A 12,283-nucleotide genomic window follows, 5' to 3' on the forward strand; every position below is an offset into this window, starting at 1 on the left:
GACTCTAGTTGATGTTATCTTCTTTCAGCAAATATTTAAATATTTTGGCAGGCAGGTCACTTTTATCCTACTAGTAGTTGAGATGGGTTGAGGCTTTACTCCAGGCTTTGGGAAGATTGGTCTTTTTCTGGCTTACACTCACTGATAGGATCTCAGCTGAAAGCCTGGCATATTTACCAGGACCTTCCCCTCTGTAGGCCCTGAACGCTAATGTTTTGTCTCTCAAGCCACACTTTCTGCCCCCATTCCCACCCCCTACCCACACCCACACCGTATGCAATATAAGAATCAATCAATCAGAAGGAAAAAGCAAAGATAAATAAAAGCTTCACCTAAATGTTTCTCCTTGTTTCTGGGATCTTGATCCCTCGAGTCCTGGAAGTCCTAGTTAGTTACTCAGTAATGTCTTTAAACAACAATATTTTTAAGGAATTTTATCTAGCTTTTTTAAAATTTTCCCGTTGGGAGGTTTTTTTTGATGGCCCTCAGCGCGAGAGAGAGGTCTCTTTTAATATTTTATATATATGCATTAGATGCATGGTTTCAAGGCAAGATTTTAAACTCCCTAAGATTTTGGACTGCACCTGTTTTGCTCAATACCCTTTCTAAAAGACCAATCATAGAATCTGGCAAATGGGGTGAAAAGGAATAAATAAGATCTGTATATGGACTGACCAAATGACTCAGTTCCTCCATTTAAAGGTGAATGCAAAAAGCAGAGCCAAAAGGCTTGGAAAAACCATTTGCAGAAAATACGAGAGGAAACCTGGTGATCAATATTTGGTTTATTTTTTATTTTTTAAAAGGATATAACGGTACCGTATTTTTTAGGGGCACAACTGGTGGGGATTAAGAAAAGCCCTTCATTTTGAAAATCCTCGTTCATCTTGAAGAAAGCATTTATAATAAAGAAGTGGGAGAAATGGCTGAGGACTGATTGGTAGGTGAGAAAACAGACATACTGAGTCTTAGCTTCTAAGAAAACTGTGAGGAAGAGAGAAGAAACAGATTTACAAGCGCGTGTTAAAATGTAAAGCTAGCCACGAGAAATGCAGAAACAAGATGCAGCGTACGTAAGCTCTAGAGAAAGAAGATATGCAAGTGAAAAAACAAAGGTCAGAACTTCACCGGCGGAGGAAAACAAAGGGAACGTTCAGAGATATGTAGTGGAGAGAGGTTATAAAGGAGTATCTTTAAGATGTATGTGGTCTAGGCACAGAAAACACGTGTGTGAATGGAACGGCACAGAAGTCAAAATTCTGAATTAAAAAAAAGTCAGCCATAAATGCATTTATATAATAATACCCACAGAGGTATCGTGTGCTGATCCTTGACAGTGATTCCTACAAGGAATCCTTACAATGATCCAGTTTAAAGATGAGGACCCTGAGCTGCAGTGTCGCCAGGGAGGTGGCTCATGCAAAGTTGCACACAGCATGTTGGGGAGACAGATTTCAAACCTGGGAGTCTGACTCCAGACCCTACACACTTCACTGTCGCCATGTTTGCCTTCCTTCCTAGCTAGAAGGCCAACATCAATACCTCCATGGCCTTTGACATAGAACCCAATCAATTTGATGCTGTTCGCCCACCCATAGCATTGATCATTGTTGTTTATAAAGCACTTTCGAGATTAAAAGTGCTTTTTTATTGTCCTATATATGTGTATTGTGACTGTCATCTTAAACCTATTGCAATAAGCCCTAATGATATGTGTAGGTAAAAGTGTCAAAATATTCATTAACCTCCAAATTTAATAAGCCTACGGAGATCCTGTATCGAAGAGACGTGCAAAAACCTAGTTCCCAACAGCAAAATGTGAGCTTTGGCAGGACAAAAGCCCCTCTGGGCATAGCACTCTCGTTGTAACAACTGACACACAAGGAACATCACCCGCAACTAAGGACCACGAGTGAGAATTTCTTTTGGTCTCTAATACTATAATATATAGCTTGAAACACACGTCTTACACATCTTAGGCCAACAGAGACTAAACCCAATTATTTTGTGCAAATCCGAGATGAAGTTCCAAAGTGAAATGGAACTAACTACCAGGCCAGCGCTACCATTAACATTCCAAACCCAAGGTGACATCACAGACATGTGCTTCGCAAGGCGCCACTTCAAAATCACCAGGGTTAGAACGCGTGCAGTCATCATAACTCGGCCTTTTTAATGAATCTGGTGAGTGGGGAATGACATGTCCCCTCGCATCCAACAATGTCATCTGAAAAGCATTTCTGAGGAGTCTACTGATACCGCTCCACTAAAGGCAGTGAGAATTGAACAATCCCAACAGTTACTTCTGAATATCCCTTTGTTACATCTTCAACTCCCCTGGGTTCGCCTGACTTCTGTCATTCTAAGAATCAGATACGCATTTGGATCCTTGTCCCTCTCACTCTACACAGACGAGCTCAACCGGACATCAGGTCGCCTCTGTTTCTGTCGGCGACAGAAAGAACTCAGGAGCCTCGTCACTGCCCGAGGGCCACTTCCTTCATTACTCCACTCCCAAGGTCCATGATCTCCTCTTGTCTTTATGGCCACATCATTACAACCAGGTTGTTCAACTACAGGGTCATAGAGTAGATTCATGTATTTGTTTTTCAATAACTGGCCAAAATCTACATCACAGATTAAATAAAATTGGTGGTTCCAATTTCCCTTAAGAAAACGTGGCCATTTATTTATTTATTTATTTATTTAAAAGTACTTTCTGGCAAAATTACTTGCTCCCAGTCAGAGGAAAACAAATAATGGGACACCAAGGGTGTTGAAGGTCAGAATTAATATGCTTTTTACTAATTAGTCTCTCTGAAGAAGTTTGCCCTACTGGTGCCTTCGTTGTAACTGCGTATAATCAGTTTTCCTTTAATGAAGTGCTTAAATGTCCCCATTTACTAAAAATAATAAAAATAATAACAATATTGCCTAAATATCACGCAGCAAAAAAAAAATACGTGCTTTTAAAGCATATTGATTTTGGTTGCATTTCTCTTTCCACAGGTCGGTAATTAATTGCATTTCTGGATCCTAAAGCATTTTAGTTCAGCCATTTTTTTCGGGGGAGAGAAGGCGAAACTACGAAGAGACTAAAATGTATGACAATCATTCCGTGCCCTTGAACAGCATTATTATGAAGAAAGCATACCGAGTTCTCATCGGAAACATATTCAGCATCAGTAATCACATTTCTCATGAAGACAAATAAAAGGGAATTACATCCAGGTGCACGTGGAGGCTCATGTCCCCAGAGAGTTGCTACAAAGATGTCCCCAAAGGCAGTTTCTGATTCTGGGCAGGGTCACCAGCACCAGCAGTTTAAAAGGCTGGTGTGATTGGCATCTAGGTACCACAATAGTCCAGCCTTTCCCCCAAATGATCATGGACCTGTTTTCGCTAATAGGAAAAAAAAGTGACAAGGAGACAAAGGGTCACCTTTGGGGTGCCAAATCTGAGCAGCGCTGTCATTTTCTGCTCTTACCAGGTTTCATTTGGATCACCAGCATTACAGGGGAAGGACTAAATTCTCCATGTAAATCAAGTGTATTTACTCCGCCTTCCTCAACAAAACGAGCATGTTCCCCCCCTCTGCAGCCACAGCGATCGCCCCATGCATTTGCAGAAGTGGAGAGTGGGGGTGCCCTGTTTGCTGATCCTGTTCGGATGGAGAAAGTTCTGTGAATTCCATGTTACCAGGAAAATATTTCACCATGAGTGTTTACAGGATTTCCTAGTGACAAGATCATGAAATTATGTTGAATTTGCTGCTTCTTTACACTTCCTTATATAAGCCAAGAATTGAATATCCATTTGATTGATATTGAGTAATTATCCCCATATCACTTAATTCTTCAGATTAGTAACGATAGAGAATAAATTTATATTAATCATCTATCGGGGGAGCATATTATAAAAAGGAATCATAACTGAACAACCCATTTAAAAATCGAGGTGTTTTTAAACTCACGTATTGCCTTGGTAATGACCTGTACCTTGAATTTTTGACGCTAAAGTGGTCTGTAGTCACTGATTTGGAATTGTAGATGTTAGAGACATTGATTTCCAGCACAACCCTCAACTGAGAAGATGAGCATGAATTCACTTACAAAAAATAGCTTATCCCATGTCTCAACAGTCAGGGGATTAACGATTTTCAACAACAAAATTAAGTATCACATTTTAATACAGAATAGTGCATATTATTCATACCCCACATATAACACTTAAGCAAACATATTTTGTATGTGTAACACCAAATAAATTAATGGAATGTTGATTTTATAAATTGCCGAAGACTCTTGGAAAAACTCCTGTGTCATTGTAGGCACTTAATAAATATGTGTTAAATGAATAATGGTTAATAGCTAACGTTTAATGACTGTTAAGTAATCTGGGTGGCAGAGCCTGTGCAAAGTTCATTAGGTGTGTTATCTCCTTCAATGCCCCTGCCTGCTACATATCAATAATGTTAGTAATATTATGATGCCAGTTTTAAAGAAAAGGAAACAGTCACAAAAATGATTAAGCTGTTTGTCTAATTACATTTAGCTAATAAAAAATGGGGTCTGGATCTGAGACCTATCAGTCTGTTCCCAAAGCCTTCACTCTTAAATTATATTGAAGTGAGGTGGTGATGCATGGTCTTAATTCATACTCTGATGTAAATGACTGATAATATGTCCTTCCTGGGGAATACAGTTTTAAAAGATCACTTGTATCAGAAAGGAAGAAGGATTTAAGAAAAAAAAATCCATCTGGTTAATATTTCTGCCAAAAGGTAGATTTTGACAGTTCATTTATAATACTAAGCTTAGTAATTTACAATATTAAGCAACATGTTAGGACGTATATTCATATGTTTGAGTTGTTTTCATTATATCATATGGTGTAAAGATATCTAGGCAAATACGGAAGAGGGCTGAGTTATATAAAGACAGCCATTTCCTGAACTACAATAATGAGGTAGTTTATGCTGAGACTGAATATTTTGCTCATGGCCATGGAACATGTTATGAATGTATTTATAAATCTTTTCATTGATGGGTTAAATCTGACTTATTTTTTCATGTACAAAATGTGTATAATAATGCACATCACCATATATTTGTTTTTGAGTGTTATTTGATATCTCCATTCATACTTCTGGAATCATCTGAGACAGTGTTTGAGATTTTGAAATGAGTAATTCAAAACAAAAGCCATCTAAGTTCTTTTTACGGTTATTTGCTTTTAAAGTCCAAGTCATCATTTTAGAGCTTTCCAGGAGTTGCTCATTAAATTTGCCTCACAATAGAAAAACTACATGAAATATATAAGAATGTGAGTTGAAAGGACTGTTTGACACACAGCGCTTAAGCCTGTCTAAAATACTCTCACTCAGATGTTATACATCTAGCTTTAAGGAACACTTTGGAATTAATTGCTATGGGGAAAACAAAACAGAAAAACAAAAACAGGTGCCCAGATGGCTGTGGGGGAATGAATAAGTAAATAACAGAAACACCATTTACTGTTACTCAGAAAGCTAACAATCAGAAGACAGATCAAAGCTGAGCAGCACTGGGTAAGAATATTTGGGTGGTAACTATTTCACTTCCCATCCTCATTTACTACCGCTAGACATGTCTCACTCCACAATCCCCAAAGACCCGTCCGCACGTGCACCTCCATCCCATTTCCACGGCAAAACACCAGCTTTTAGAGTCAGGCGCCTCCCGATTAAATCTCACCCCAAAATCCAGTAGCTGCACTCCCTGGAGGAAGCCACTTATCAGAGCCTCAGTTCCTCATGTGCTATGAGAGTAAAAATATCTAACCTCACAGGGTTGTAGAGGGTTAGAATGAGAGAATATGTAAGTAAAACACTCACTATCCACTCGTCTTTCTACTTAGTTTAAATGTTAAATTTAAGGAGAGCCATTGAGTTGGCTTTGTAAAACTGCCCCAGCTCATGAACTGGGTCAATGTAGTTCGACCATGACCCAGCTCGACCAAATTATTCCACCCAGCGTGTCAGCTGAGCCAGAGGACCAAACCAATAACCCGATGTAGACTGGTTACTGTACACGTTACAGGGAGCCTTGAGAGGAAGGCCAAGCTACCAGCACAAAGCAGCCAGTGCTGCCCAGTGCAGGGCCTGACGGCGGAGGTTCTTCTCCAGGAAACACCAAAGCTCAGGGAGTAGCTCGAGCCACAACTGTCATGTCCCTGCCTTGTCCTTCAAATGATGCGTCCTGCAAAGACATTTTCTGTGCAGCTGGAGACTTTGTTACAGGCAGAAGGATCCTGTTTAGTGGGGCTGGTGTTTACAGCCTAACTTTTTTAGAGAGGAATTTGGAAAACTTCCCAGACACTACATCTGCCCATAGCCCTCGCACCTCAGAGTGGAGGGGCAGCGAGGGAGATGGCACAGACAACTAAACGTATTAACACTGGACGGGCCACTCCATGTTTCCCTGCAACGACCGTCATCCCATCAAAACCCTGTCTGCTGCTCGCCAGCAGATCCAGGCTGACGTGCTTGCCGCAACCATACCCGCATGAGAGAAACCGCCGCTGTTCCCTGGAAGAAACACATTGCAAGCCCAATGCTGGGCCTGGGATGTGGTTTCCATTTCCGTTTGAGAAAAAGGATTTTGCTTTTTATCCATAGATGATCTTCCACCTACTTTTTCTTTTTCCCTTTTCCTTCCTTTCTTTGACAAGTACAAATATTAAGCAGAAGTTGAGCATTTTAGCGGGCCTCAGGGGTCTCATTTCTAATACGCGATGATGGTTCTGACGCACTAGTTAAGTATGCATTAATCTCAATGTATCTCAGCTGGAGTGTAATCACGATGCATTACAAACGTACCTCGGCAGCCAGCCTCACTTAAAAGCAAAGTATTTACTATTGTAGGCACAGACAATGATGTCTGAGCTCCATTTTATAATTCAAATCCCATTCCACTGTCCTCCACATAGGCAACATTTTAAAGACGAGCTATTTGCTCCAAAATGACTCTCTCATAGGTTAAATTAATGATTGAGTGTATGTCTTATACTTTGTTAATTTTTTAAAACTTGAGAAAGTGAAGTATGTATAATCAATAGGTACAGTTTTCTGTATCTAAAGAGAAGCAGTGCTGCCAGAAGTGATCATGTATGCAGGTAACAGGACTTCCAAAATGTTAACAGCACAGGAAGGGCGAGTGAGGAGGCAGGGTCACGGGGGTGAGAGCTGGATTCTGTCTCTATTTAAATTTTTTTTATGCCTTACTGTCTGTCGTCCTGGCCATAGAAGCCGTGTTTTCCCTCACATTACTTTTTCCTGTCATGCTCTCCAGAGAACACGGGGTATTAATAGTTGTTACGCTTAAGAAACGTTATATCACGTTAAGTGTTAGGAATATTTAGCTGAAGAAAGTTAAAGAGCTTTCTTATAATTCCTTGTAGCGGTATGAATAGCCTGATGTGAACTGAGAGTCTCCCCTTGCATGGGGCGTGCCGCATTCTCATTTGGCCGTAGAATTCTTTTTCACAGAGCAAGTGAACAATACGCTGAGAAACTTGTTCTGGTAAATAGTGTCCAAGAGCCATGTTTAGCACATACTTTGATCCAATAAAGCAGCCTTTTCACATCTATTTTTTTTTCTTTCCTCCACTTACCCCCTATTTTTTTCCAGAATACTACAAAGATGGGTATGTTAACACAATCGAGCTAAAGAAATCAAAGGATTGAATTAGGTTTTCTATCAACAGGCATAGTAAAAAGTCATTGTAAAGGGATAGCAAAATAATAGAAAAACACCTTGGAGGTTAGCGCCTCTGAAGTAAAGTGACGCCAAACACACTTACCGGTAAAGTCTGTATTGACTGGGTGAGTGGTGCTGGGAAATTTGTAATAACCGTTTCCTATGAAGCGAGTTCCTCGCATCACTGCTGACGCGGGGGCTGGCAGCGACGACTCTCTCCTTTCCAGGTGGTAAACGGGAGAAGGGCCATTCAACTCTCCAGGTGCAAGCCATCGAAGACGGAGGGTTGTGCTGTTGACTCCATCAACCAGGGGAGGCCTCAGGTGGGCTGGGGCTAAATATCAGAAGCACACGTTACAGTCACGAGTTTGGTTTCTGCCTCTAGACACCGATATCCACACGTATGGACACATACACTCCATTGCACTCAAAATCAAATCCGTTAGGGCCTCAAGTATTTATATGGTTCTAGGAACAGAAAGCACAAGATAGAGTTGATCTAAAATGTGACTAAACAGTTTAAATGAGTTGCAGAAGAGGGACGCAGCATAGAGGTTGCTGAACTCGCCCCACCCCCAAGCAAAATGAAATATGCACATACAGAGGTAGTGATCACTCCTGCGAGACACCTGAGTGCTGAATGGACAGCTTCTGACAACCAAGCAGAGAAAGAGACCACAGAGAAGGCTGGGGCACCGAGGGAGGACACCAGGGGGCCCTCCGGGAGCCGCAGGGGCTCTAGGGGCAGAGGAGCCAGTGCCATCACAGGTTAGGCCCCTTCCGCCTGGATAGGGCTGCACAAGCCGAACCGGGCCTTTGCCTACCTGCTAGATCATGTAGTCAGTTCTTTGTAGCTACATGGCCTGGAGCCTTCTGCCTCCCAATCAAGGGAGCGGGGACAACGGGGTGCCAGCACACACACCTAGCCTCCCTGCCCCAGCCCCAGGTGCCACGAGCACATGCCGAGCTCCAAGCAGCCTCCCTCAACTGCCCGGGGCATAGAGCCCACACAGAGGTCGCTGCTATGCAGGACCACTTCCGGTCTAAGAAACCAGCGAGAGGCTGTATAGAGAAGACTAGGGACCTGCAGGAGCTCTCGGCAGCTTCCAGGATTCCCCGCGGTTGGAGGGGCAGGTGAGCGCTTCTCTTGACATCCACCTCTATCTGGTGGGCGGGGGCTCTATCCAGGTGTGTTCTGGCTTATCCTCAAGGTCTCCTGAGCCCATTTCAGCCAAACAAAGGGAGGAATCAGAGTTAACAGGGCATTACTACAGCACCTGTCCTCTCCACCCAGCACTGCTGCGGCTCAGTATACCTTGGGCTCCCACTCAGCACCTGTCTGCCAAAACCACCTGGAACACACTCTACTTAAAGCTCGCTTAGAGATAAGGTGACTTTTCTAAGGCTCGGAGAGACAGCTATTTTGTCTCATTCATATAAACACACACCGAAGGTCAAACATAATGAAATCTCTCTCAAATGAAGGAACAAGAAAAATCCCCAGAAAGAAACCCTAAGGAAATGGGGAAAAAGTAATTTTCCTGGTTAAAAAAATTAAAAGAAATGGTCATAAGGATGCTCATCAAACTTGAGTGGAACTTAGAGAAAATTTCAATACAGAGTTAGAAAGCATAAGGAAGAATCAAGCAGACATGAAGAATACAATAATTGAAATGAAAAACACATTAGAAGGAATCAACAGCAGATTAGCTGACACAGGAGAATGGATCAGGAACCTGGAAGAGAAACTGGTGAAAATCACCTAATCAGAACAGCACAAAGAAAAAAGAATTTTAAAAAACAAGGATAGTTTAAGGGGCTTCTGGGATATCAATGTGATAACATTCANTGGTTATTGTCACCACTGGTAGAGATAAAGGATGGTGACACTGTCATTGTTATCATTAAAAAGTCCAAATAAAACCATGGGGCTTGGCCAAAACGAACCCAGTGCAGTATTGCCCACATGCTACTTGATGGAGGTAGCACAGAAACATGTCACTGTGTTAAATCAATCCCATCATTCTCTTAAGAAAAAAAAAAAAAAGGAGAAGAAGAAAAAGGGGAAAAAAGTAAACATATTACTGAGTATCCACATGAGGTCAATTCTCAATTATCTTCCTTATGCAAATAAGCATATGCAGATTAGATCAAACAGTTACATTTTTTGAAATATTGTCTTTGTCACACAATTTCAGATGAAAATAGCAGATTGGAGTGAAGGAGGCTGAGAGAAACTCAACAGTTCACAAACAAGTAATTAAATAACCAACACCGAGAGTCGGTCCCATCATTATAACTAGAATTGATCAAAGCAACCATGTAAATTTGCTTAGTCTGTAGGTACAAAGACCACTGAAAATATACGCAGGAAAAAGAAGTCATTAAAATGGAGAGTATGACACCAGGCACGAATAAGTACAAAGCTATTTCTTCTAAGGGATGTATATATACATATGAATCAAATAATCTTACATAAAAATAAATTCCATAAATATAAAAAAACTGTAAAAGTTAGTAACATTTGGAGTAATTTTATAGATGTTTTCCCTTTAGGAATACAATAAAATTCATTTGGAATCTTTGCCTGGGTTCTGACTTTAAAATTTCATAACCTAAGTGACTAGTTGTAGAAAGCAGCNGGCGACTGTTCAATAACAAACATGCTTTGCAATCATATTTCTTTAAAAATGGATATATTTTTTTTAATCATGAAAAATATATTGCTTCCACCATATGGGACAACCAACGACGCACCAACCGATTTAAGATGTGGCATATTGAGCTGACCATATGTTACAGTGCTGTTGAATGGCTGAGTGATTCATGCCCATCACATTCTAGTATATCAATTAAAGCTCCTTGAAGTCTGCATGATTTGTGTCTCTGTTATTAAACCCTGCTAATTCATCCCACTTACACATCTGTTATAAATCTCTAGGAGTGCTGTATGATTCATGGCAATCTGTGAGCATGCTACAGCAAATTCTTCTCCTTGTAATTAACAGTAAATTGTTTTACTGCCATGCAATGAATTTTTCAGTTATATTGCAAATGAACTCCTAAATGTGCGGTTCTTTCCTAAGAACCGACTTATATCATTAGGCAATTAAAAAGTATTGCTCTGAACCAAAAGCTTTTAATCAAGAGAAAGGCAACTTAAACACTGCTGAAGAGGCATGGAAATGGGACATGTTGGTGAAAAGGGAAAAAAAATAATTTCTGTTGTTGAAAGAGCAAAACAAACAAACAAGAGCCCATGTACTTGGGATGCCACTGACGCTAAAACAGAAGGACTGCTGCCTGGAAACGCTCGCGGGGACAAGCTTCCACAGATATACTATTTATCTGAGGAGTTACTGAAGGCATCCGTCATGACCAAATTTCTCAGATTGCGTCACAATTCTCTAATTGTCAAACAGCGCCTTTTATCCCTGAAATAAATAATTGGATAATTAGCCAAGTTGAATCATCCGGGGATTCCTGTGCTGTTCAAGTGTTCTTGTCAAAGGTGAAGCCAATACATTTCAGCTCGTCTCTGCGGCTCTTCCAAGCGGCTTTGATTTCTTTCCCCCCGTTTCCTGGCAGCAGCCTCAGATGCATGAGTCCATACATCAAGTCAGTAGTTTAACAACAAATGGAATTAAATTCAAAGAAGGGAAACTAATTGAAGGACAGCAACAAAAGTGTTTGGTAATGTGCTTTTTAATATGGCATGCCACATTTGCATGATAATTTTTCCTTTTTAGCATGGAGCCGAAAGTGACTCGCTTAATGAGGGATTATTCAAGACAGGAATGAACAAAATGCATTCATAACTATGAACAAAGATTGTATTATGAAACAAAAAGAGGCAACCTCAGAGAAGGCACTGGATGATTGGTTTATGCATTATGAATAAAAAGATAGAAAAATATTTATATTGGTATTCACTAACGACTGTATATACAAGGTTGTTGTAATTAAAATTATAAATTAACATATTAGGAGTGCTTGTTTAATCACTCTGGGTCCTGCTCACAATGAAAAGACTTATGTACCTGCATGCAAAACAATGTGTGTTTTCAACCCAGCAGCAAACAGCCTATACATTTTACTCTGGGTTCAGAAAAGCTTAATGTACCACTAATTGCTCGCTTAATGGGAGGTGGGCACTTCCAAGTTTACTGCGCAGAGGTCAAGTCATGACAGGCAAAGGAATTATCACATTGCTCCTCCAGGAATGGGTCTCCAAAAGGCATGTCTCTTAAGAAAGGTTTAAATTGTACTTAAATCACAAAGGGTGGAAATGCACCAATTTCCTAGATTAAAAGGGTATTTTTGAAGAAGAGTATAACAGGGACTCATAGAGGGTCCTCCTATGCCCAGGAGCAACCCAAAGCTGCCAATAACACTGCTTGCAGGTTTTGCAAAGGGGAGACACGTGGCTGCTTCTGAGGAAAATCTCCCTCAAATTAGTTCCCGGGCTTTGTCACAACACCAAAACTAAAAAAGTAGCAGTACAATATTCTGGATGAAATGCACCAATTCTAACCATATACCAA

The 12,283-nt window shown here is 40.7% G+C and overlaps 1 protein-coding gene across 1 annotated transcript in view; it reads right to left on the minus strand.

Moving 5' to 3' along the window:
• The window catches only part of USH2A (usherin), a 465,799-nt gene that overhangs the window by 281,482 nt on the left and 172,034 nt on the right, over window positions 1–12,283 (minus strand). The window contains exon 19 of the mRNA XM_019631633.1: window positions 7,843–8,073. Coding sequence (XP_019487178.1) covers window positions 7,843–8,073 — 231 coding nt within the window. The remainder of the gene's footprint in view (window positions 1–7,842; window positions 8,074–12,283) is intronic.

This window comes from Hipposideros armiger, unplaced genomic scaffold (genome assembly GCF_001890085.2).
Source record: "Hipposideros armiger isolate ML-2016 unplaced genomic scaffold, ASM189008v1 scaffold_1023, whole genome shotgun sequence".
Lineage (NCBI taxonomy): Eukaryota > Metazoa > Chordata > Mammalia > Chiroptera > Hipposideridae > Hipposideros > Hipposideros armiger.